This window comes from Loxodonta africana, chromosome 8, assembly GCF_030014295.1.
Source record: "Loxodonta africana isolate mLoxAfr1 chromosome 8, mLoxAfr1.hap2, whole genome shotgun sequence".
NCBI lineage: Eukaryota > Metazoa > Chordata > Mammalia > Proboscidea > Elephantidae > Loxodonta > Loxodonta africana.
The window spans coordinates 132,168,581-132,196,302 of NC_087349.1; the positions used below are offsets into that span (position 1 = coordinate 132,168,581).

At 47.2% G+C, this 27,722-nt stretch overlaps 1 protein-coding gene across 12 annotated transcripts in view; it reads right to left on the reverse strand.

Moving 5' to 3' along the window:
* Positions 1-27,722, reverse strand: part of RET (ret proto-oncogene) — a 118,772-nt gene that overhangs the window by 81,490 nt on the left and 9,560 nt on the right. For 8 of the 12 annotated variants that reach the window (XM_064290331.1, XM_064290330.1, XM_064290340.1 and 5 more), the window contains exons 2-3: positions 2,422-2,685; positions 278-589 (exon numbers count right to left, since the gene is read on the reverse strand). In XM_064290331.1, the coding sequence (XP_064146401.1) occupies positions 278-589; positions 2,422-2,685 (576 nt within the window). The remainder of the gene's footprint in view (positions 1-277; positions 590-2,421; positions 2,686-27,722) is intronic. The other 4 variants (XM_064290341.1, XM_064290339.1, XM_064290335.1 and 1 more) reach the window with 1 other exon arrangement.

Below are 27,722 nucleotides of genomic sequence, written 5' to 3' on the forward strand. Positions count from 1 at the left end.
CCCGCCCTCTCCCTGAATGTTGCCGCCCCTGTCCCTGACCCCAGTTTGAAGTAGGTTCTCCACCTTTCCCATGCCCTCCCCAGGACGATGTCCTCTTTGTCCCCAACAGAAAGAGGCTCCAGCAGGCAGGGTCTTTGCCTGCTTTGTTCGTGGTTGCACCCTAAGCCCCTAGAACAGAACTTGGCCCGTGACAGACCTTTCTGGAACATCAAGGGAATGGATGGCGTGGTGGTGGAGTGGACACAAAGGCCTGGCCAGGCCTGTGGGCTGCACTCACCTCCCAGGAGCCGGTAAGCCACGCTGATGTTGGGGCAGAGGAACTGCACAGGCAGCAGGCGGAACTGGTGAAAGGTGCCCGGGGGCCTGTTCTCCCGGATGCGGAAGGACAGGCCTGTCTCTGGGAAGCAGAGGTCCCTGGGTTTGAGGGACCTACAGGTGGGGAAGGAGGCGTTGATGAAGGAGAAGTACACACGGGCGCAGCCTGGCCACTGGCACTCACCCTCGCGCAGGGATGCAGGCGAGAGGAAGACCTGGAGGTGGACGGTGAGCAGTGGGAACCCGCCATCTGCAGAGAAAGAGTCAGCAGGGCCTGTGGGGACCAGGCCGACGGCAGCAGGTTGTGGGCTGCTGTAAAACTCAGTCCTCAGGGTGGTCCAAGGGCTCCACTGAGCTGACCACCCTGACCCAGTGCTCCCTACTGCCCTCCCCTCACCTAACTCTACCCCAGCCTGCACCTGGGACCCAGTTTCTCCCTCAGAGTCCTGGGACCCTGGCTCCCTGTGCGTAAGGACCAGTGCCCCATAGGCCACCTGCTCTGGTCACTCAGACCCTGCTCAAATGCACCCCGAGCTCTGTGCTTAAGTCCCCCCATGTTCCCCGACTCCTGCTACATCACTGCTCCCCAGAGGGCTGCCCTGAGCGCTGTGTCTAACTCTCCCCATGTCTCCCACCACCCTATCACATCACTGCCCCACCCAAGAGGTGCCCTGAGTACCCCGCAGCCTCATTTCCTGCAGGTGGGTAGCTTTTCCAGGGCCTGCTCCTGCAGTGCACAGTGCATGCCCGCCCCCTCCCCATGAAGCCTCTTCTGAGACACAGCCCCATGGACAGGCGTCCCCAGCACTTTCACCAGCGCTGTACTACAGCACCAGTGAGGTCTGAATCTCCACTGAGAGCTCTTCCTTGGCCTGCCTCAGCCCTGGGGAGTGCTGCTCCACACATTTGCTGCTTCTACATTCTTCAGAGTTCTCTTTGCTTCTTGGTAGCCCATGCTTTGTTGCCTCAGTTCCCAGCTGCAGCTAATAATTCTTTATATAAACGTTTCCTGTCCAAAATTAAGTGTAGTTTCTCTCCTGATTGGCCCCTGATGAATACAGGGGCTCTCGCATCACAACCACGGAATAGGGCTCCCGTTGAACACAGGCCCATGCACTCTGCTTCTACAGCAAACGCCATTCAGGTGTCCGCCCCAGAGAACTCCAGCTCCTTACGTGTCCCACTGGGAGCTCAGGGTGAGGGCAGCAGGAACTGGGTGCTGAGCCTAGATCCATCTCAAATGTCACCTCCTCAGGAGGCCCCTGGAAGGAGGGCTACACCTCCTCAGGCCCTCCCATCTTGTGGCCCCAACTTTACTTGGCACAGGGAGCAGTCATTCTGCTTAGGCAGGCAGTCGCCTCCCTTGTGATCACAGCAGGTGGCCTGCCTCCCGTCTTAGGACTGCTGCAAGGGCAGTGTGAGGTCACAGCAGCCCCATCAGGTACGGAAGGGGTGCAGCAGGTAGACTATATCACCCTGTCATGCCAAGAGGCAGGACCCTGCTCCGTCCACTCTGCCTGGTACCAGAGCCACATGTGGCTTGGATTCCAGCTGGATGCGTCCACGGTCTTCCTGCCTCCCTCTCCTCAGCCTGGCTAAGTCCCTGCCAGGCCCCACGTGCATGCTGTTGTGGCTGGGAAGACAGGCACTCCACGGGAACTGCTGCTTCTCCAGCACGTTCAAGGTCACTTGCTAAATTGATACTGTAGAGTTTTCCTAGCTCTTTGTAGCCCCACTCTCAAAACCCCCAAATCCTTCTTAGCCCTACTGGAAAAGGCCTCTGTATCTGGCATGTAGAGGGCCTCCAAATCATGCACATGGTTCTCCAAAAATCCCAACAGCCTCAGAGAGCCAAGGGCCATCAGCAGCCCCCAGACTCATTCTGGCCCCCTCATCAGGCTGGACACTGGCAGGCCAGCCTCACTTGGCCCCTTATATGGCAAGGCTTATAGGGGAAATGCTGTAACATGGGGTGTGCTGATTCCCCGGGTTTCAGGGTGGAGATGGCGTGAGGCAGAAGCAGAGGGAGATGGCAGTGAGTAGGAGGGGTGTGATGGGTATAGGGTAGGGTAGTGGAGTGGGGTGAGGTGGGGGTTGCTCACTTACTGCGGGAGCTGAGCTCCTCCCAGGTGCTCTGGTCCAGGCTCTGGTTCAGGTAGAGGAGGCCCATGTCCTCCTGAATGCGGATCCAGTCATTCTCGTGGAGCCGTGAGCGGTAGGCACCATAGAGGTGCTGGCCCAGGCGGAAGCTGGGCACCTCGCCAGGCAGGTCTTGAAGCGTGTGGACATACAGCAGTGGTGTGCCAGCTGGCTGGTCCACGTACAGCTTCTCCCAGTAGGCATCTCTCGAGAAGTAGAGGCCCAGCGTGGCTGCGGAGGCAGAAGGGGTGTAAGCTTTGGGAGGTGAGGACACTGCCCTCCTGGAGCCACATTTAGTTGTCTGGGGGAGCCCCATGCCCAAAGCAGCCTCCCAGCCAGGCCACCATTCCCACAGAAGCTGTACTTCATGCTATGACAAAGGTTTCTTCCTGGACAAAAACTCAGCAATTTAAAGTTCTGATCCTAACAGGAATTTCTCATCTTTAGTCCTAAGTACATTAAAACACAATTATTTGTACAAGTAAGCCATGCCTGAAAATGTACCAAAACTGCTTTATGAAAGAAAAAGTAGGGAGAAGAGAAGATTATAAGATGACTACAAAATCATTCTAAATTACGCAAATTTGATAAACACATGAGCCATGCACAGGCTGGAGGTCACACATGCTCAAAACAATTCACCCAGGCAGACAGGCAGGGAGGGTACGTGGGCAGAAAGAGAATGTAACAATTTCTAAGACAGTCAGAACTTTTTATCCCAAAGCTAAACACACTCCTATAATGATGTTGTTGTTAGCTACCGTCAAGTGGGCCCTCAACCCCACACGTGACAGAATGAAACACTGCCTGGTCCTGCACCATCTCCATGATGGGCTGTGGATCAGGCCATTGTGATCCATAGGGTTTTCACTGGCTGCACTTCCTTTCTTCCTAGTCCAGCTAGTCTGGAAGCTCAGCTGAAACCTATTCAGCATCATAGCAACATGAACATCTCCCCTGACAGACGGGTAGTGGTTGCAAATGAGGTACACTGGCCAAGAATCCAAGCTGGGTCCCCTGCATGGAAAGCAAGAATTCTACCACTGAACCACCACTCCTGCCAGGCGACTCACCAGTCCCACTCCATTCATTTCTGAGAAAAAAACATGTACCCACAATGACTTACTTGTAAATGACAGAAACAGCCACTACAACTGAGAAGGAACATGGTGCAGATGCACTCCCACGATGACAGATACATAAACAGTGGTGTGTCCCTGGCATGCAACCATTCAGCAGTGATGAGAACAACCTGCAACAACCTGATCTCATCGACATCAGGCCAAATGGAAGGAACTAGCACAGGGAAAGAATGCCTAGGCACAGACTTTCTTCAGGAGATAGTCACAATGGTTGCCTGGGGGGTGGAGAGGTGGGAAGGGGACAGAAAAGGGCAGAAGGGAAATTCCCGGGGAGATATAAAGGTTCTCCATGTATCATGATGGCGTATGGGCCACAAGGGCATATTCATTTGTTAAAACCGTATAGCCCAGTTAAATTTCACCTGAGAAAACTGAACAAATAATCATTGAGGAGCGTGCATAGAGAGGTGTAAGCAATACAAGATAGGCAGAATGGGGACTGTCTTAGCCATCTAGTGCTGCTAAAACAGAAATATCACAAGTGGATGGCTTTAACAAAGAGAAGTTTATTCTCTCACAGTCTAGGCTGTTGTTGTTGTTAGGTGCCATCGAATCAGTTCCAACTCATAGCGACCCTATGCACAACTGAATGAAACACTGCCCAGTCCTGTCCCATCCTTACAATCGTTGTTATGCTTGAGCCCATTGTTGCAGCCACTGTGTCAATTCTTCCTCTTTTCCGCTGACCTGGTACTTTGCCAAACATGATTACCTTCTCCAGGGACTGATGCCTCCTGACAATATGTCCAAAAAACCTAAGAAAGCAGTCTCACCATCCTTGTTTCTAAGGAGCATCCTGGTTGTACTTCTTCCAAGACAGATTTGTTCGTTCTTCTGGCAGTCGATGGTATATTCATTGTTCTTTGCCAACACCACAATTCAAAGGCATCAACTCTTCTTCAGTCTTCCCCATTCACTGTCCAGTTTCACATGCATATGACGTGACTGAAAATACCATGGCTTGGGTCATGCGCACCTTACTCCTCAAGGTGACGCCTTTCCTTTTCAACACTTTAAAGAGGTCCTTTGCAGCAGATTTACCCTATGCAATGTGTCTTTTGATTGCTTGACTGCTGCTCCCATGGCTGTTGATTGTGGATCCAAGTAAAATGAAATCCTTGACAACTTTAGTCTTTTCTCCAATGATCATGATGTTGCTCATTGGTCCAGTTGTGAGGTTGTTTGTTTTCTTTATGTTGAGGTGCAACCCATACTGAAGGCTGTGGTTTTTGATCTTCATTAGTTAGTGCTTCAAGCTCTTTTCATTTTCAGCAAGCAAGGTTGTGCCATCTGCATAACGCAGGTTGTTAACGGGTCTTCCTCCAATCCTGATGCCCCGTTCTTCTTCATATACTCTAGCTTCTCGGATTATTTGCTCAGCATACAGATCGAATAGGTATGGTGAAAGGATACAACCCTGACATACACCTTTCCTGACTTTCAAACAAACAGTATCCCCTTGTTCTATCCGAATAACTGCCTCTTGATCTACGTACAGGTTCCTCATGAGCACAATTAAGTGTTCTGGAATTCCCATTCTTTGCAATGTTATCCATAATTTGTTATGATCCACACAATTGAATGCCTTTGCATAGTCAATAAAACACAGGTAAACATCCTTCTGGTATTCTCTGTTTTCAGCCAGATCCATCTGACATCAGCAAAGACATCCCTGGTTCCACATCCTCTTCTCAGTCTGGCCTGAACTTCTGGCAGTTCTCTGTCAACATGCTGCTGCAGCCGCTTTTGAATGATCTTCAGCAAAATTTTGCTTGGCTGTGATATTAATGATATCGTTCGATAATTTCTACATTCGGTTGGATCTCCTTTCTTGGGAATAGGTATAAATATGAATCTCTTCCATTCAGTTGGTCAGGAAGGTGTCTTCCATATTTCTTGGCATAGATGAGTGAGCCCTTCCAGCGCTGCATCCCTTTGTTGAAACATCTCAATTGATATTCCATCAATTCCTGGAGCCCTGTTTTTCACCAATGCCTTCAGTATGGGATGGACTATTTCCTTCAGTACCATCAGTCCCTGATCATATGCTACCTTTTGAAATGGTTGGATGTCAACTAATTCTTTTTGGTATAATGACTCTGTGTATTCCTTCCATCTTCTTTTGGTGGTTCCTGCTAAGTTAACATTTACCCCTTACAATCCTTCATTATTATAACTCGAGGCTTGAATTTTTTCTTCAGTTCTTTCAGCTTCAGAAATGCCGAGCATGTTCTTCCCTTTTGGTTTTCTATCTCCAGCTCTTTGCACATGTCATTATAATACTTTACTTCGTCTTCTCGAGCAGCCCTTTGAAATCTTCTGTTCAGTTCTTTTAGTTAATCATTTCTTCCTTTTGCTTTAGCTGCTCGATGTTTGAGAAAAAGTTTGAGTCTCCTCTGACATCCATCTTGGTATTTTCTTTCTTTCCTGTCTTTTCAATGACCTCTTGCTTTCTTCATGTATGATGTCCTTGATGTCATTCCACAACTCATCTGGTCTTTGGTCATTAGTGTTCAACGCATCAAATCTATTCTTGAGATGGTCTCTAAATTCAGGTGGGATATACTCAAGATCATATTTTGGCTCTCGTGGACTTACTCTGATTTTCTTCAGTTTCAGCTTGAACTTGCATATGAGCCATTGATGGTCTGACAGCCCCACGTGTCCATCAGTTTGTGGTACTGTGGGGGCTTGCGTGTTGCTGTGATGCTGGAAGCTATGCCAACGGTATTCAGATACCAGCAGGGTTACCAGTGGAGGACAGGTTTCAGCTGAGCTTCCAGGCTAAGACAGACTAGGAAGAAAAACGTGGCAGTCTACTTCTGAAAAGAATGAGCCAGTGAAAACCTTATGATGATGCCGGAAGATGAGCCCCCTAGGTTGGAAGGCACTCAAAAGACGACTGGGGAAGAGCTGCCTCTGCAAAGTAGAGTTGACCTTAATGATGTGGATGGGGTAAAGCTTTGGGGATCTTTGTTGATGACGTGGCATGACTCAAAATGAGAAGAAACAGCTGCAAACATCCATTAACAATCAGAACCTGGAATGTACAAAATATGCATCTATAAAAATGGGAAATCATTAAAAATGAAATGGAACACATAAACATGGACATCCTAGGCACTGGTGAGCTGAAATAGACTGGTATTGGCCATTTTGAATCGGGCAGTCATATAGTCTTCTATGCTGGGAAAGACAACTTGAAGAGGAATGGTGTCGCACTCATCATCAAAAAGAACATTTCAAGATCCATCCTGAAGTACGGTGCTGTCAGTGATAGGATAATATCCATATGCCTACAAGGAAGACCAGTTAATACGACTATTATTCAAATTTACACACCAACCACAAAGGCCAAAGATAAAGAAATTGAATACTTTTATCAGCTTTTGCAGTCTGAAATTGATCAAACATGCAATCAGGACGCGTTGGTAATTACTGGTGATTGGAATGCGAAAGTTGGAAGTAAAGAAGGATTGGTAGTTGGAAAATATGGCCCGGTGATAGAAACAATGCCAGAGGTTGAATGATACAGTTTTGCAAGACCAACGACTTCTTCATTGCAAATACCTTCTTTCACCAACATAAACAGCGACTATGCACATGGACCTTGCCTGGTGGAACACACGGGAATCAAATTGACTACATCTGTGGAAAGAGATGATGGAAAAGCTCAGTATCATCAGTCAGAACAAGGCCAGGCGCCGACTGTGGAATAGACCATCATTTGCGTGCTAGAGGTTCGCAAATTAATACAACAAAAATTCAGATGAAAGGCGGAGCCAAGATGGCAGAATAGACAGATGCTTCCGGCGAGCCCTCTTTACAACAAAGACCCGAAAAAACAAGTGAAATGACTATATTTGTGACAAGCTGGGAGCCCTGAGCATCAAAGGCAAGCTTAGACAACGAACTGAGGAGCAGGGGGAGGAAGAGACCATTCAGAAGCGGAGAGGAGTTACCGGACCTGAATCGTGGGGAGCTCTCAGGCACTATTCCCGGGGCGGCAGTGGAGGTGGTGGGCTGGTACTAGCATTTGGTCGCAGTTTCCTCGGGGAGAAGCAGCCAGCCACACAGCCTACTCACACCTCCGGAACCTGAGGAGAACGACGCTCTCGGCAAAAGCTAAGTACTTGCGTATATTTCACCATGCACTCCCAACCCCAAGCCGGCTTCAGCGGCTAAATCCCTGGGCCTGATAGAGGCCCCATTGAGCACCTACAGCCATCCTCCTGGCACTGGGGAAGGAAAAAATTTGCAACTGGGGGGAAAAGACACTTTGCTTGCTCCATTAACCAGGGGAGCTCAGGACAGAAGCAGCTCCTGTCCAGGCATAAACTGTCCACGGACCTTGAGCACCTTTCCCTCCTGCATGGACCTGAATGGGCCTATTTCAGGAGAATAGGCCGTTGTTGGCAAACTCCAACCATTTCAGCTGTGCGGTGGAGAGGTGGGTGTTTGACATTTGACATTGCTTTGCCTATTAAACAAGGTCCTCACCTACCCATGTCAGGGACCTAAGGACTGGTAGCTCCACTCAGGTCACCCAGCCACCCGCGACAGGGGTCCAAAGATAACTGGTACCTCCCAGTCCTTACAACCAAAAATTTTGGGTGCCCATGGTCCCTCTGCAGAACCCACCCACCAGCACGCTCTAGGGAACAAAGATGCATCTTCCTCAGAGACACTTGGGGGTCGGTCCTCAGCCCCCTGCCTTGTTCAGAGCGTGACCCCCTGCTGCAATCAGATACTGGTATATACGCCAATCACCCCTGCCCCTCTAAGACTGTAGGACAGAGCCTGTACCACATGCTTGATGATCAGCTACCTGGAAACCTAAGCTGAATTCATACAAGAAAACTGGATGGACTCCTAGACTGATATACCTGATAACAGCTATAGCCAGCTGGGGACAGGACGCCAGAGCTCCAAAGGCGAAAATAATCAAGCTAGCTCACTCAAGCAACCCATAGGGGTATACCACAACAAAACAAAGCAAGCAGCTACGACACAGTAAGCAAGTATAAACTAATACAATAACTTATAGATGGCTCGGAGACAACAGTCGATGTCAAGTCACATAAAGAAACAGATCATGATCACCTCAACAGGCTCTCAAAACAAAGAATCCAGGGATCTTCTAGATGAAAGTGCACTCCCAGAAATACCAGATGTAGAATACAGAAGTTTAATATACAGAACCCTTCAAGACATCAGGAAGGAAATGAAGCAATATGCAGAACAAGCCAAGGAACACACAGATAAAGCAACTGAAGAAATTAGAAAGATTATTCAGGAATATAATGAAAAGTTTAATAAGCTGGAAAAATCCATAGGCACACGGCAATCAGAAATTCAGAAGATTAACTACAAAATTAAGAAGCAGACAACTCAATAGAAAGTCACAGGAGTAGAACTGAGCAAGTAGAAGCTAGAATTTCTGAACTCGAAGATAAATCATTTGGCACTAATATATTTGAAGAAAAATCAGATAAAAGAATTTTAAAAAAATGAAGAAAACTTAAGAATCATGTGGGACTCTATCAAGAGAAATGACCTACGAGTGATTGGAGTACCAGAACAGGGAGGGATAACAGAAAATACAGAGAAAATTGTTGAAGATTTGTTCGCAGAAAACTTCCCTGATATTGTGAAACATGAGAAGATATCTATCCAAGATGCTTATCAAACTCCACATAAGGTAGATGTAAAAAGAAAGTCACCAAGACATATTATAATCAAACTTGCCAAAACCAAAGATAAAGAGAGAATTATAACAGCGGTGAGGGATAAACGAAAAGTCACCTACAAAGGACAGCCAATAAGAATAAGCTCGGACTACTCTGCAGAAACCATGCAGGCAAGAAGGCAATGGGATGACATACTTAAAAAAATTGAAGGAAAAAAATTTCCAGCCAAGAATCATATATCCAGCAAAACTGTCTCTTAAATATGAAGGTGAAATTAAGACATTTCCAGATAAACACAAGGTTAGGGAATTTGTAAAAACCAAACCAAAACTACAAGAAATACCTAAAGGGAGTTCTTTGGTTAGAAAATCAATAATATCAGGCATCAACTCAAGACTAGAACACTGGGCACAGCAACCAGAAGTCAACCCAGAGAGAGAAATCCAAAAAAACAAAGCAAGATTATTAAAAAAAAAAAAAGCAAGCCAAAAACAGGATAACAGTAATGTTATTATATAAAAGAAGACAACATTAAAATAATAAAGAGGGATTAAGAACTGTAATCATACACCTTCCATATGGAGAGGAAGATACAGCAATACAAAGAAATTAGAGTTAATTTAAAATTTAGAAAAACCTGGGTAAATACTAAGGTAACCACAAAGGAGACAAACTATCCTACTCATCAAAGTAAAATACAAGGGAAAAATACAGACTCAGGAGAAACAAAATCAACAACGACAAACATGAGGAAAGGGCAATATGTAAAGAAAATCTACTCAGCACATCAAATCAAGTGGGAAAAAGAAACTGTCAACACACAAAAAAAGACATCAAAATAATAGCACTAAATTCATACCTGTCCATAATTACCGTGAATATAAATGGACTAAATGCACCAATAAAGAGACAGAGAGTGGCAGAATGGATTAAAAAGCAAGATCCGTCTATATGCTGCCTACAAGAGATACACCTTAGACTTAGAGACACAGACAAACTAAAACTCAAAGGATGGAAAAAAATACATCAAACAACAATCAAAAAAGAGCAGGAGTGGCAATATTAATTTCTGACAAAATAGACTTTAAAGTTAAATCCATCAAAAAGGATAAGGAGGGACACTATATAATGGTTAAAGGGACAATACACCAAGAAGATATAATCATATTAAATATTTATGCACCCAATGACAGGGCTGCAAGATACATAAAACAAAGTCTATCAGCATTGAAAAGTGAGATAGACAGCTCCACAATAATAGTAGGAGACTTCAACACACCACTTTCGGTGAAGGGCAGGACATCCAGAAAGAAGCTCAGTAAAGACACGGAAGATCTAAATGCCACAGTCAACCAACCTGACCTCGTAGACATATAAGGAACACTCCACCCAACCGCAACCAACTATACCTTCTTTTCTAGTGCATATGGAACATTCTCTAGAATAGACCACATATTAGGTCACAAAGCAAACCTTAGCAGAATCCAAAACATTGAAATATTACAAAGCATCTTCTCTGACCATAAGGCCATAAAAGTGGAAATCAATAACAGAAAAAGCAGGGAAAAGAAATCAAACACTTGGAAACTGAACAATACCCTGCTCAAAAAAGACTGGATTATAGAAGACATTAAGGATGGAATAAAGAAATTCGTAGAATCCAATGAGAATGAAAACATTTCCTATCAGAACCTTTGAGACACAGCAAAAGTGGTGCTCAGAGGCCGATTTATATCAATAAATGCACACATCCAAAAAGAAGAAAGGGCCAAAGTCAAAGAATTATCCCTACAACTTGAATAGAAAGAGACCAGCAAAAGAAACCCACAGTCACCAAAAGAAAACAATAAAAATTAGAGCTGAACTAAATGAAATAGAAAACAGAAAAACAATTGAAAGAATTAACAAGACCAAAAGCTGGGTTTTTGAAAAAATCCACAAAATTAATAAACCACTGACCAAACTACAAAAGAAAGAGAGGAGAGGAAGCAAATAACCCAAATAAGAAATGAGAGGGGTGATATAACAACAGACCCAACTGAAATTAAAAGAATCATATCAGATTACTATGAAAAACTATACTCAAACAAATTTGAAAACCTAGAAGAAATGGATGAATTCCTAGAAACACACTACTTACCTAAACTAACACAGAGGCGGAACAAATAAATAGACCCATAACAAAAGAAGAGATTGAAAAGGTAATCAAAAAACTTCCCCCAAAAAATCCCTTGACGAGACAGCTTCACTGCAGAGTTCCATCAAACTTTCAGAAAGGAGTTAACACCACTACTACTAACGGTATTTCAGAGCATAGAAAAGGACAGAATACTACCAAACTCATTCTATGAAGCCACCAAATCCCTGATACCAAAACCAGGTAAAGACACCACAAGAAAAGAAACTTATAGACCTATATCCCTCATGAACACAGATGCAAAAACCCACAACAAAATTCTAGCCAATAGAATTCAAACACATATCGAAAAATAATTCACCATGACCAGGTGGGATTCACACCAGGTATGCAGGGATGGTTCAACATTAGAAAAACAATGTAATCCCCCACGTAAATAAAACAAAAGACAAGAATCACATGATTTTATCAACTGATGCAGAAAAGGCATTTGACAAAGTTCAACACCCCTTCCTGATAAAAAGTCTCAGCAAAATAGGAATAGAGGGAAAATTTCTCAGCATGACAAAGGACATTTATGCAAAGCCAACAGCCAACATCACCCTAAATGGAGAGAGCCTGAAAACATTCCCACTGAGATCAGGAACCAGACAAGGATGTCCTTTATCATCACTCTTACTCAACATTGTGCTGGAAGTCCTAGCCAGAGCAATTAGGCTAGATAAAGAAATAAAGGGCATCCAGATTGGCAAGGAAGAAGTAAAAGTATCTCTATTTGCAGATGACATGATCTTATACACAGAAAACCCTAAGGAATCCTCCAGAAAACTACTGACACTAATAGAAGAGTTCAGCAGAGTATCGGGATACAGGATAAATATACAAAAATCAGTTGGATTCCTCTACACCAACAAAAAGAACATTGAAGAGGAAATCACCAAATCAATGCCATTTACAGTAGCCCCAAGAAGGTAAAATACTTAGGAACAAATCTTACCAGAGATGTAAAAGACTTATACAAAGAAAACTACAGTACACTTCTGCAAGAAACCAAAAGAGACTGACATAAGTGAAAGAACATACCTTGCTCGTGGATAGGAAGGCTTAATATTATAAAAATGTCTATTCTACCAAAAGCGATCTATACATTTAATGCAATTCTGATCCAAATCCCAACGACATTCTTTAATGAGATGGAGAAACAAATCACCAACTTCATATGGAAGAGAAAGAGGCCCCGGATAAACAAGGCACTACTGAAAAAGAAGAACAAAGTGGAAGGCCTTACTTTACCTGATTTTAGAACCTATTATACTCGACGGAACTGGGTTTTTTTGTTTGGTTGTTTGTTTTATTATACCGCCACAGTAGTCAAAACAGCCTGATATTGGCACAAAAACAGATACATGGACCAATGGGACAGAATTGAGAATCCAGACATAAATCCATCCACATATGAACAGTTGATATTTGACAAAGGCCCCAAAACAGTTAAATGGGGAAAAGACAGTCTTTTTAACAAATGGTGCTGGCATAACTGGATATCCACCTGAAAAAAAAAAATGAAACAAGACCCATACCTCACTACATGCACAAAAAAGAACTCAAAATGGATCGAAGACCTAAATATAAAATCTAAAACAATAAAGATCATGGAAGAAAAAATAGGAACAACATTTGGAGCCCTAATACATGGCATAAACAGTATACAAAACTTTATGAAGAATGTAGAAGAAAAACTACATAACTGGGAGCTCCTAAAAATCAAACACCTATGCTCATCCAAAGACTTCACCAAAAGACTAAAAAGACTACCTACAGGCTGGGAAAAATTTTTTAGCTATGACATTTCTGATCAGCTCCTGATCTCTAAAATCTACATGATACTGCAAAAACTCAACTGCAAAAAGACAAATAACCCTATTAAAAAATGGGCAAAAGATATGAATAGACACTTCACTAAAGCAGACATTCACGTAGCTAACAGATATACATAAGGAAATGTTCACAATCATTAGCCATTAGAGAAATGCAGATCAAAACTACAATGAGATTTCATCTCACTCTAACAAGGCTGGCATTAATCCAAAAAACACAAAATAATAAATGTTAGACAGGCTGTGGAGAGATTGGAACACTTATACACTGCCGGTGGGAATGTAAAATGGTACAACCACTTTGGAAATCGATTTGGCCCTTCGTTAAAAAGCTAGAAATAGAACTATCATACGATCCAGCAATCCCACCCCTTGGAATATATCCTAGAGAAATAAGAGCCTCTACACAAACATATGCACACCCATGTTTATTGCAGCACTGTTTACAAGAACAAGAAGATGGAAGCAACCAAGGTGCCCATCAACAGATGAATGAATAAATAAATTATGGTATATTCACACAATGGAATGCTACACATCGATAAAGAACAGTGAGGAATCTGTGAAACATTTCATAACATGGAGGAACCTGGAAGGCATTATGCGGAGTGAAATTAGTCAGTTGCAAAAGGACAAATATTGTATAAGACCACTATTATAAGAACTTGAGAAATAGTTTAAATTGAGAAGAAAACATTCTTTTGTGGTTACGCGAGGGGGAAGGGAGGGTGGGTGGGAGAGGGGCATTCACTAATTAGATAGTAGATAAGAACTACTTTAGGTGAAGGGAAAGACAGCACACAATACAGGGGAGGTCAGCACAATTGGACTAAACCAAAAGCAAAGAGGTTTCCTGAATAAACTGAATGCTTCGAAGGCCAGCACAGCAGGGGCAGGGGTCTGGTGACCATGGTTTCAGGGGACATCTAAGTCAACTGGCATAATAAAATCTATTAAGAAAACATTCTGCATCCCACTTTGAAGAGTGACGTCTGGGGTCTTAAAGGCTAGCAAGCAGCCATCTAAGATGCATCAGTTGGTCTCAACCCACCTGGATCAAAGGAGAATGAAGAACACCACGGACACAAGGCGATTACAAGCCCAAGAGACAGAAAGGGCCACATGAACCAGAGACTACATCATCCTGAGACCAGAAGAACTAGATGGTGCCTGGCTACAACCGATGACTGCCCTGACAGGGAACACAACAGAGAACCCCTGAGGGAGCAGGAGAGCAGTGGGATGCAGACCCCAAATTCTCATAAAAAGACCAGACTTAATGGTCTGAGACTGGAAGGACCCTGGTGGTCATGGGCCCCAGAACTTCTGTTGGCCCAGGACAGGAACCATTCCCAAAGCCAACTCTTCAGACATGGATTGGACTGGACAATGGGTTGGAGAGGGATGCTGGTGAGGAGTGAGCTTCTTGGATCAGGTGAACACTTGAGACTATGTTGGGATCTCCTGCCTGGAAGGGAGATGAGAGGGTGGTGGGGGTTAGAAGCTGACGAAATGGACACGAAAAGAGAGAGAGGAGGGAGAGAGTGGGCTGTCTCATTAGAGGGGAGAGTAATTGGGAGAGTGTAGCAAGGTGTATATGGGTTTTTGTGTGAGAGACTGACTTCTTTGTAAACTTTCACTTAAAGCACAACAAAAATTATAAAAAAAAAAAAAAGAAAAAATTTAGGTGACTTCCACCTCAGTGAAATACGTAGGGGTGCATTGGTGTGGGGCATGTCAAGATATTCCTTCTAAAGTGAAGGATAAGTTATTGCACCTGGCCCCGTCCACAACTAAAAAGGAGGGACAATGCCTAGTTGGCCTCTTTGGATTTTGGAGGCAGCACATCCCTTTCATTTGGGTATGCTACTGTGGCCTACTTATAAAGTGACTTGAAATTTGCTAGTTTTGAGTGGGACCCAGACCAAAAGAAGGCTTTGCAACAGGTTCAAGCTGCTATGCAAATGGCTATGCCACTTGGGCTATATGAGCTAGCTGATCTAATGGTGACTGAAGTGTCAGTGGCTGATGGAGATGCTATCTGGAAGGCCCCTACTGATGAGTCACAGGACGGACCCTTAGGATTTTGGAGCAAAGCTCTGCCATCCTCTGCAGATAGCTACTCTCCTTTTGAGAAACAGCTTTTGACTTGTTACTGGGCCTTAGGAGAGACCGAATGCTTAATCATGGGCCACCAAGTCACCATGCAGCCTGAGCGGCCCATCATGAACTGGGTGTTGTCAGACTCACAGAGCCATTAAGCTGGACATGCACAGAAGCACTCCAGCATTAAGAAGAAGTAATATATACGAGATCAGGCCCAAGCACAATCTGAAGGCACAAGTAAGTTGCTTGAGGAAGTGGCCCAAATGCCCACGGTCTCCACTCCTGTCCCACTGCCTTCCATCTCCCAATCTTCACCTATGGCCTCATAAGGAGTTCCTTTCAGTCAGTTGACTTTGACTATGGAAGACAAAACTTGTACCTGGTTTACAGATGGTCCTTAGTGATATGTAGGTACCACCTGGAAATGGACAGCAGCAGCATTACAGCTACTTTCTGGGACCTCCTTGAAGGACAGTGGTGAAGGGAAATCCTCCCAATGGATTTGAGCAGTGCATCTGGTTGTTTACTTTGCCTGGAAGGAGAAATAGCCAGATGTGTGACTGTATACTGATTCATGGGCTATGGCCAACGGTTTGGCTGGATGGTCAGGGACTTGGATGGAAGGAACATGACTGGAAAATTGGAGATAAGGATGTATGAGAAAGAGGTATGTGATTAGGTCTCTTTGAATGGGCCAAAGAAGTGAAGATATTTGTGTCTCATGTGAACACTCACCAAACGGTGACCACAGCAACGGAGGATCTTAACAATCAAGTGTATAGGATGACACGTTCTATGGAAACCAGTCACCCTCTTTTCCTAGCCACTCCCATCATTGCCCAGTGGACTCATGAACAAAGTAGCCATGGTGGCAGGGATGGAGGTTATGCTGGGGCTCAGAAACATGCATTTCTACTCTCCAAGGGCCACCTGGCTACAGCCACTGCTGAGGGCCCAATCTGCCAGCAACAGAGACCAACACTGAGTCCCTGATATTGACACCATTCCTTGAGGTGATCAGCCAGCCACCTGGTGGTAGGTGGATTACACTGGACTGCTTCCATTATGTTAAGGGCAGTGTTTTGTTCTTACTGGAATAGACCCTTCCTCTGGATAGGATTTGCCATCCCTACATGCAATGCTTCAGCCAAAACAACCATCCATGGGCTTACAAAATGCCTTATCTACCATTATGGTATCCCACACGATTGCCTCGGATAAAGGGACTCACTTCACAGCAAATGAAGTGCAGCAATGAGCCCATACTAATGGAATTCACTGGTCGTACCAAGTCCCCCATTATCCTGAAGCAACTGCCTGGCTAGAACAATGGAATGGCCTTCTAAAGACACAATTACGGTGCCAGCTTTAGGTGGCAATACCTTGCAGGGTTGAGGCAACATTCTCCAGAAGGTTGTATATGCTTTAAACCAGAATCCAAAATATGGTGCTGTTTCTCCCTATGGCAAGGATGCATGAACCCAGAAATAGAAGGATGGAAATGGGCGTGGCACTACTCACTATTACCCTTAGTGACCATTTGCATAATTTTTGCTTCCTGTTCCCACGACCCTATGCTTTGTGGTTCTAGAAGTCTTAGATCCAAAGGGAGGAATGCTTCCACCTGGAGACACATCACTGATTCCACTGAACTGGAAGCTAAGAATACACCTGGCCACTTTGGGCTCCTTGTGCCTCTGAATCAATAGGCAAAGAAGGGAGTTACCATGTTGGCTGGTGTGACTGATCCTGATTACCAAGAGGAAATCGGATTGGTATTACATAATGGAGGTAAAGAAGAGTATGTCTGGAATGCAGGAGATCCCTTAGGGTGTCTTTTAGTACTGCAGTGCCCTGTGGTTAAAGGCAATGGAAAACTAGAGCAACCCAATTCTGACATGACTACTAATGGCTCAGACCCTCCTTCAGGAATGAAGGTTTTCATCCCACCAGGCAAAGAACCACGACCAGCTGAGATGCTTGCTGAGGGCAAAGTGAATGCGGAATAGGAAGTATAAGAAGATAGTTCTAAAAACCAGTTATGACCACGTGACCAGTTGCAGAAATGAGGACTGTAATTGTTATTTCTTCCTTGTACATGCGCATCAATTTTTTTTTGTTTTTTTCACTTATAATATACAAGATGCAAACAGGGCTAGTGAATTTTTGGTTGTACACGTTAGTCTTATCATGTTATGCACAAGTATGACTTCATAATTGTCTTTATTTAGAGATTGTGTACAGTTTAAGGAGATGTATATAGGTGCCAAGTTAACAAGGAGTGGACTGTGATTGTTAAGGTTGTGTGTCAACTTGGCTGGGCCATGATTCTCAGTGGTTTGGCAATTATGATGTAGTTTGGCAGTCGTGTAACGATGTAATCGCTTCTATGATAAGATCTGATACGATGTGATCACTTCCATGATGGGATCTGCTGTGAGAAGCCAATCAGTTGAAAGGGAGTTTTCTTGAGGGTGTGGCCTGCATCCAATATAGGTGGACTTTCTGGCAAAGCTCATGGGCTTTTGCTCACTCTGGATCCTGCAACTGGCTGCTGTTCATCTGACCTCCAGGTCTTGGGACTTTGGCTAGCAGCCTGCCTGCCAATCTTGGGATTTGTCAGTCTCCATGGTCTGGATGTTGGTTTTATCAGCCCCTGCAGCTATGTGAGTTGGGAGAAGCCTCCATCCTGACCCACAGACTTGGCCTTTCCGGTCTCTACAATCGCATGAGCCATTTCCTTGATATAAATATCTATCTACCTAAGTATATGCCTCACCTGTTTTGCTTCTCTAGAGAACCTGGCCTAAGACAGATGGACAATTAGGCAAAAAAATACTTTAAAACCTGCAAATGTACTCTAAAATACACGTACAAAAAAATATCAACGCACAAAGCCAACATCAGAAATAAATTTATCTTTCCAATCAGTTTGTTTTCTACTAGATCCCAGCTTCTCCCACAGTATCCTGAGGGGCAGTCTCAGACCTTCTGAAGCGCCATACGAGGACACCCCTACTTATGGCAGCCTGGCTCCCCTGAGAACAGACGTGAGCTTGGGAAACAATCAAATGCCAATTGAAGTCAAGTGAAGAGAACAGGTGAGATTGTTTGGGATCCCCAAAATCTAAAACTGTAAGGAAACAAGGTATCTCTCACTAGGGACTGTTTCAAGGCAACTGGCTGGGGAGTGCTAACACTGGGGGGAGAGTGCGCTTGCCCCCCAAGTGTGAGGGTTACCCCACCAGATGTCCCGGACCAAGCAGGAGACAGACAGACAGACAAGAAGAGAGGGAAAGAGAAATAGAGGAGGGAGAGAGATGTCCTGGTGAGGACTGCACACCCCACACTCACCACAGAGGTGGAGGAAAAGGGGTTGTACCCCTGCTGCTGATGTTCCAGACCTTCTGAATGCCCATTCCGAGGAAAGACAACTGGCCTTGGAAGGGAACCTGAAATGACTGAGTCCCCTTACTGTCCTTGTGGCCTCCTGATGGAAGGGACCCTCGTCAGAGAGTCACCCCACCACCCAAAGTGTGAGGAAGTCACATTACGGAATTCTGGGGAGAGAGCACTACGACCATGACCCTCCCTGGGGTATCGCTGCAGAGACCCAGGCAGGAGGTACTCACACGTTTGGAAAGCTACCCTTCTCCCCACAGCCCTCTCCCTGGCCAAGCAGGACAAGGGCTCCCCCCAGATGCCACATCAGTCCTTGATCTCCTGGCATTTGGCAGAGACTGGTGTCTGGCAGCTCAGAAGCTATGGCAGCACCAAAGGCCCATTTGGCCCATGCCAGCTTCCCCCTGCTCCCTGACATGAGGCACATGGATGCTCAGCTGCAGGCAGGTCCTGTTCAAAGGCAGCTGCGTGGCACTGGCTCAGAGCAGGCCCCAGTGTGCAGCAGGTCCACGTCAGTCCCCACACAGCGAGGACCTATTGCCAGGAGGAAACCCCACACTCCAACAGTCTGTGGGCCCTAAGCTGTACCTCAGGCCACCACTCATGGCCACTCCTGGCTTCAGGCCCTTGGGGTGCTGCCAGAATGCCTCCTGCTACTGTACCCTGCAGCTCAATCTGCTCCTTGATGGGCTTCACAGCCTCCTTGATAGTGTGGTGCTGAGCCAAGTCCCCACTCATGCTGGGTAGATTAACACAGCCCTCAAACCTCGCTCACAGGAAGCAGAGGGTCCCTAGCCAATAGCAACACCCCTGCCCAGTACCAGCACAGTAGACCCTCTGGAAGACGGTCCGAGCAGGGCACAGTGCTGGAGCCCACAAAAGTCCCTCACTCCTCATCATGACCCTGAGGGGACTGTCATGAGCCCCACTTTTGCAGAACGAGATGAAGCCATCTGCTGGGGGTCACACAAATAGAAAGCAAGAGTACAAAGATTTGTAAAGTGGCCTCTCCAAAGCCACACTCCTAACTATGCATGTAGTTGGGTCACGGTGTGTGGATCCCAGGGGCCACAACAGCATCTGCTGGAGCCTGGTGCTCAGGAAAGATGCCACCACCCCCTCCAGCAGGACTTCCTGGCAGTGCTCACTGGAGGTTAGGACCCCTCTCCATGAACCTCAGTGGTATAGGGCAGTCTCTGGAGACCCGTCTCTCTGGGGAGCTTTAGCATTGGCCACAAAGATGACAAGGCTGTAACTCTCAGTGACTTCAATAAGACAGTGGCCCCGGAGGTGCGCAGAGTGTGACGCCATGCAGGGTGGGGGACCCACCAGCTCCCAGGCAGAAGACTACATGAATCGAAAGATGATCTGAGGCGCTGCCAGATATGCTAACCAAAGCCCCCGCAGTCCAGGCCACACGTGCCCCAAGATTGGGGGAGTCCCAGGGAAAACAGAAGGTGGCACACAAGCAAGGAGGTGGACTGATCCTCCAAGGATGGCTGCACCAATCTCTATCCCAGCCTACAGGTGACTTGGACACTCCTCCATTTTTTGTCTCAGGACACACACCTTTGGCCCTGGCCTGCCCACGGAGCCACCCTGCTGTGGAGGCCCAGGGGGTAGGGGACCACACACAGCCTAGCCTAAGATAGGCGTGCTGCCTGGGGCCTGTGGAGCAGCTGGGGGGCAGGGGGACACATGCTGCAGGCCTCAGAGGAGCTGACATGCCCACCTCTGGGGAGACACCCTGCCCAGAACCCTCATCTGCCTACCAGAGACCCAGAAAAGGGACACATGTCTGTGCAGGGATCCAGCAAGGCACCTCCTTAGGGGAGGCCTCTGCCACACACTGGACTTTTCAAGTGGCCCAGGGTTGGGGGGAAGATGGGACAGACTCCCTGGAGGTTCCCCACATCCCCACAGGGCAGGATCCACTTGGACTCAAAAGGGATTTGTAGGCTGGGCAATGACTGTGAGCAGAAGCAGACTTAAACAACGCAAATGTCTCCCAGTTGGTCCCTGTAGCAGGACACGGCAGCCTTAGTGTGTCTCCTCATCACAAGATGCCTTTTTGATGGAAAAACACACGGTCCAAGGGAAAACCCAAGAGATGCATGCAGCGCCAGCCTCCTGTGTGCAGAACTTGGGCAGTAGCACGGGGTCCCGTGCTCAGGTTGAAGTCTGCTATCACCGTTTTGAAATTCGTCTCCATTTTTGAGCAAGGGGCCCGGCATCTCCATTTTTCATTCAGTCCTGCAAACTGTCCAGCCAGTCCCAGATGGATGTATGGCGGAGCCTGGAAGGAGCTGCTGGAGTCAGGCTCCATTGGTTGTGCGGCCTCTGCAGAGTGCTGGCCTTCTCTGGGCCTCAGTTTCTCCAACTGTGAACCAAGGGAGGGGGTGCTGGGGAGCGGGGAAGCACCCCACGCAGGTGAAGACAGGCCCTTGTGTTTGTACAGGTATTAAGCATTAGGAACCTTTCGGATGAGATTGACACCTGCTGTGTGCAGTCCCCTTCACTGCCCACTTCACAGGGTAGGACATGAGGGTCCAGCAGCTGGGCTGCAGTGGGCTCTGTGTCAACAACTAACGAAGCAGGAATTTGCCACCATGCAAAGAACAGACGCTAAGCCCACTGGGGAGCTGGGGGCCTCCAGTGCCAGCACCTGCCTACTGAGAACTGCTGCCTAGCCTGTGGGCTCAGACACATCTCTGGTTGTGGCAGGTGGGTGAGAGCTGCTGCCCACAACACCTGGGCAGAACTTACAAAGCCTTTCACGCCCCATGCCTTTGGTTCCCAAATGCGCCTCTCCACTTTGATCCTACACGTTTTTAACAGGCTTTGCCCTTGGGGCTCGCCCTGCCCTGCACATTCATGCCCTGCAGCCGCACCCTGGCCTACACACACCACACCTGCCCACTGTGCAACTGTGCCAACTGAGGAATCCAAGAGGGGTTCCGAGTCGTCCCTCACCAGACCACCCTGTGGTTCTTCTGTTTCACTCCAACTGCATGCCCAAAGAATGCAGTTCCTCTGTGCCGCCATGGCCCGCTGAGCCCAGCAGTCGCCTTCCTGCAGCCCCCCAGACGGAGACACCCTGGCTTCAGGCCCCATGCCTACAGCATTGCCTGACACTCTCTGAGCCTGGAAGCTGCCTTCTATTTGGTCAGTGGCTTTGGACCAGCTCTAGAACAAGCAATCCAGCAATCTTCACACACAGCAGGCTGCTCCTCCCACGGTGTCCGGCCCTGTGCCCTTCCGTGGGTGCTCTCCCACAGCCCTTGGGGTCTGTAGTGTTGTCTCAGGTCTTACAGTTACTCTTTTATCCCAGCTGAATCATTCTTTGCGATGCTTCTCCTGCTCAAACTACAGTGTGGTATCTGTCCCCTACTGGACCCAGAGTGATGCACACATCTCTCACACATTCTTTCTCTTACACACACTCATCCTATCTCACATGTTAAACTCTCCTTCTCACACACGTTCTTCATCACACACATTGTTACACTCACACACAAGCACACGTATTCTCTCACATATGTTCTCACATTGTTACACACTATGACGCACAAGCACATGCGCTCTCATACACACAGCCTTTCTCAGTTACACTGTCACACACAAGTACACATATTCTCTTGCATACATTGTTACACACTCTTTTACACAAGTGCACAATTCTCTCATCACATACTTTCTCACAAGCACGCACATTCTCCCACACACAAGCACATTCTCTTTTGCAGTTACACACTCACACATGCACACACATTCTCTCACACACATATTTTCTCACAAACACACACGTTCTCTCACGCCCATATTTTCTCACATTCTCTCACACACATATTCTCACACACAAGCACACACATTCTCTCTTGCACAGTTACACACTCACAAGCACACACATTCTCTTGCAAGCATTGTTACACCTCACACAAGCACACACATTCTCTCATGTACATATTCTTTTTCACACACATTCTCACGCATATATTCTTTCTCACACATAAGCACACATATTCTCTCTTGCACACACTGTTACAGTCTCTCACACACAAGCACACCTATTCTCTCTTGCACACGCTGTTATAGTCTCTCACACACAAGCACACATAATCTCTCGCCCTTGGTGCAGAACTGGACTGGGCTGTCCTGAGGCAGGACTCACAGGGTCCTGGACAACCCTGGCTGTCCGGGGCACATGGAGCTCCCCTGAGGATCCTTCTACTTCATCCCTAATCCTCTGTGGTTGATTTCTGACCACACTACGAAAGGGAGACCTCAGTAGACACAAGGGCAGACACTCACTGGCTGTGTGCCGTTGGTCTGTCACTCATGTTCACACAGAGGGTTGCTGAGGCCACACACACCACGCACACACCAGACCTGCCACAGAAATGCAGATAAGCCCCAAAGAGAAAGGGTATGACTTATCATTTTACCCAAAACAACTAAAAGTCTCCTCAGGACTACAATATGGATTCTGGGCTCCCAAGAAAGAATCAAGTTCTAAGAACGGTATGAAGCAAGAGCCACTTGGAATGGCAGCAGCACAAGCACCTTGCCTGCGGGGCAGGGCCTTTCCAGCAGAACCCACTTAAAAAAGCACCATCGTGGCTCCGGCACTTCACCAGTGGCAGGCAGGCGATGCAGATGACATTTTTATTACGACCAGCAGAATCTCCTTAACAGACGATTTCCTAATGCAATCATCTTCACTGGGAATGGGAAACAGGCCCACTGATTCTTCGCCAGGGGCTGAGGGTGGGGAGGCAGCCCCTTCCCCTCCCCCCACTAAGCCAGCTGCCCCTGTCAGAGGTCCCTCCAACCCCAACCCAGGCCAGACATCAGGCCTTGCTAGGGACCCCCACACGTGTGAAGATGTGACCCATTCACCCCTGCAGCCCTTCTTGTGCCCCACCCAACAGCCATCTTGTTTTCTCTTTATTACAGTTTAATATTTGGGTGGTGCAAATGGCTAAGCACTCAACTACTAACAGAAAGGTTGGCAGTTTGATCCCACCCAGAGGCATCTTGGAGGACAGGTCTGGCAATCTGCTTCTGAAAGGTCACAGCCTTGAAAACCCTACGGAGCAAGTTCTACTCTGCATAGGTGAGTTCGCCATGAGTCAGAATCGACTCAAAGGCAACTAACAACAACAATATACGGAGAATACATTTTACATATATAAGTCCCTAGGTGGTGCAAACAGTTTGTGATAAAGGTTGGTGGTTCAAAGTCACCCAGCAGTACCACAGAAGACAGGCTTGATGATCTGCTTCCATTAAGATTATATCCAAGAAAACATTACTCTGTAACACATGGGCTTACCATGAGTCAAAATCAACTCAACAGCAACTAACAACAACAACAACTCATGGAGTGTAATAGTAAGATGAACTTGTAGGACTCCATCACCTAACTTACCAACTAGACGTGAGAGGCTGCTGACCCCTCCTCCGTCCCGTGCACACTAAGGTAAGCCAGGTCTACTAGTCCCTTGCCTTCTTCTTCAGTTTTACCTCATTCTTGGGAGGCCCTTTTGCTGGGTAAAGATCCTGTATGGGCAGTAACCAACCCAGCGCCGTCGAGTCGAATCCGACTCATAGCGACCTTATAGGACAGAGTAGAACCGCCCCGCAGAGTTTCCAAGGAGCGTATGGGCAGTACTTTCTCTTGATACTTTAAAGCATGATTCCATTGTCTTGTTTCCACTGCTGCTTCTGCGAGTCTATACTTACTCTAATTATCATCACTTTTCTTTTTATTGTGATTTAGGTGAAAATTTACAGCTCAAGCTAGTTTCTCATACAAAAATTTATACACATATTGTTATGTGACCCTAGCTGCAATCCCTATAATGTGACAGCACACTCCCCCTTTCCACCCTGCATGTCCCTTGTCCATTCAACCAGCTCCTGTCCCTTTCTGCTTTCTCATGCCACCTCTAATCTTTGTCTGAAGAGTTGGCTTCGGGAATGGTTTTGGTTCTGAGTTAACAGAGTTCGGGGGCCATGTCTTCTGGGGCTCCTTTAGTCTCAGTCAGACCATTAAGTCTGGTCTCTTTACATGAATTTGAGTTCTGCATCACACTTTTCCCCTGCTCCATCAGGGACTCTACACTGTATTCCCTTTCAGGGAGGTCACTGATGGTAGCTGGATATCATTGCTTATCACTATTCTATCTCATCTCTCTGGCTGCTTTTAAGATCTCCTGTCTTTAGTGTTTCAGAGTTTCATAACAATTTTCCAACAGAAGTTCCTCAACCTCTTTTGCTGGTGTCCTTGTCCTTGGCGCCCTGGGCTAGTCCTGGGCCCTGTTCTCCACATATGTTCTCTCCAAGGAAGCCACAGCCAGGCCCAGGGCTTCAGGTACTTCTCTATGCCAATGATCCTGGCACGCAAATCATCTGCACCAGACGCACCACCAAGCTCCTTGCTACACTCACTCTTATGTCTTGGTCTGGCTCAGAGGGTTACCCACCCACCACCCAAACCTGTCCCTCCCACTCTTCCCCATCCCAGCGATGGTATCATCATCCTCCCAGCTGCTCAGGCCAAGCACCTCAGTCACCCTGAGTGCTCCCCTTCCTGCACTCTCACGCCCAGTTCGCTGACTCTCACTACCCTCGCCCAGCCCAGGCCACCATCCTCCCTTATCTGGACAACCTCCATGACCTCTCCACCAGTCTTCCTGTTCACTCTTGACCCCACAGACTATTTGCCAAGAAAAGCCAGCGTTGGTCAGATCACATCACTCTCTGCTTAAATCCCTAATTGTCCATGGCTTGCAGAATAATGCACCACCCTTCTCCAGGGCCTACAGGGCTGAGCACCATCTGCCTCCTCAACCTCCTCTCCTCTCCTCTCTCTTCAGGTACCCACTTTCTGGCCACCCTGCAACTTGATGCATGAGTGGAAAGAATGAACGAGTAAACAAATGAGTGCAATACTCAACAAATGAGTTAATGAACAAATGATTTCATGTACAGTGGTGTGCTGGGGCCAGGAGATGGTCAACACTGGGGAGAGGAGAGGTGCTAAGGCCAGTGGGGTCAGCTCAGGCTACAACAACCTGGCTGGACCTTATAGGCATTGGGATTGAAATGAACTGTGAACAGCAGGACAAGGCAGACAGAGCTGTGTTGGTCACCCTTCTGTGTTCACAAGACCAGGTGGGAGCACTCTATGCCCTCCAGGAGACTAACAGGCTCAGTGAGGCTGGCTGCTCACAGCTGAACAAACAAGCCATTAGGCTGAGAACAAAACCATGATCCAGCTCAGGGAAATGATTCTTCGGTGGCTGAGGATCATTACCAAACAGGTGGGATCACCTGCAAGCAGTTTCCAGACCCTGAAATTGCTCCTCTGTCTCAGAAGAAGGCTGCTTCTGCACAGGGCTGTGATTTAACATTGCTTTAGGGGAAAAGCACAGATCAGGTTAAGTTTTACCGCAAATAAGAAATTGGGGTGGCTGCTGGGAAAGAATTCCAGTTTAAAGATGAACCCACAGCTAAATCTTTAGCCAGAACCAAGGCCAAATAGAACCACTAAGTCACTAAGTGCTTGGCATCATCTGACATCTCATCAATGCTGCCCTGGTTGCCTGACTGGAGGCGAGCAGACAACTAGGCGTGGCTGCCTCTGCAACGGGCTGCTCCTGGCTGTCAGGGACTCATGGGGCGCTAGCATCCAGGGACAGAACGGAGCTGCTCCTGGCTGTCTGTCACTCATGGCGCCCTAGCATCCAGGAACGGAAAAGACTGAGAGAGTCACCATCAGAAGGGTGAGGATGGGGAAGGCTGCGGGACACACAGCCCTGGCCACTTGCACCAACCCCTCAGTGTCAGGGTTGAGAGGACAAGGAGGCTGTGGAGGAGGAAACTCTCCTGTGACAGGTACCAATGGCATAGCAGGCACTGCAGCTGGAGCCTGATCATTTTACAGCCCACAAAAATGTTTTCTTTTAATATCTTTTAAAATTAGAAAGTAAATATAACAATAAGGAATATATAATAATTATCGCACCTGGATTAGATTCGTCTTTATACTAACACAGTCATAAAATACATTTAATTTTTTTATGGAAGAAGGGCCTATGAAGGAGAAGTGCTTGGGCCCACAGAAGTCAGTGTGGCCCTGGATACACAGCCATCATCACGTGGATGCCTCCGCCTCCCAGCAGGACGAAGCTCCTCGTCATGCCCATCTGACCCCTGAGCCTACAGCTTCAGGAAAAGCAGGGGCCCTGCAAGGTCCTAGCAGGTAGAGCACAGCTTGAGGTCAGTCTGTTTCTGATCAGAGCCCACCCCCACCCGCTGGGCCACGGTTCCTCCCTACACAGGCTAGGGCAGATACCAGCACTAGGTTCCCTATGATGGGCTTCCTGCAGATCCCTCTGCCTTCCCTGGCACCTCAGAAGTTCAGCAGCTTCCCAGCCTAGGGCAGCTCCCAATCGTCCTCTGTGCCCTTCATCAGGCCCTGGCCTGCCCACAGATGTCTACCACTCCCCTCCAGCCTCTGTCCTCCAAGGCCTGCATGTCTCTCACCCATCAGATCCCTCAGCTCCAGGGCCCTGGGTCACGCTCTTCCCAGCCCTGCTGACAGACTCCCAGGTGCACAGCCCTCCTCTCCTCGAATCGCACCCATTGTTCCCGGCAAGCCTCTGCCCCAGCCCAGACCTCTCCCAACGTCCCCCCACCCCCCTCGCTGGCGTTTTGCTTCCTTTGTCTCAGAGCTCCAAGATAGTGCTTGAGGACACTCTCTGCATCCGGCACCTGTATGATCTTACTCCCTTGTCACACCCTCCCTGGCTACTATCGCTAGACAATTTTGTGAACTCGGGCAGTTCAGTGACCCGCCCAGGTCACACAGCCAGGGGCCACAGGGCAGGTGTCCTCTCAGGTGCAC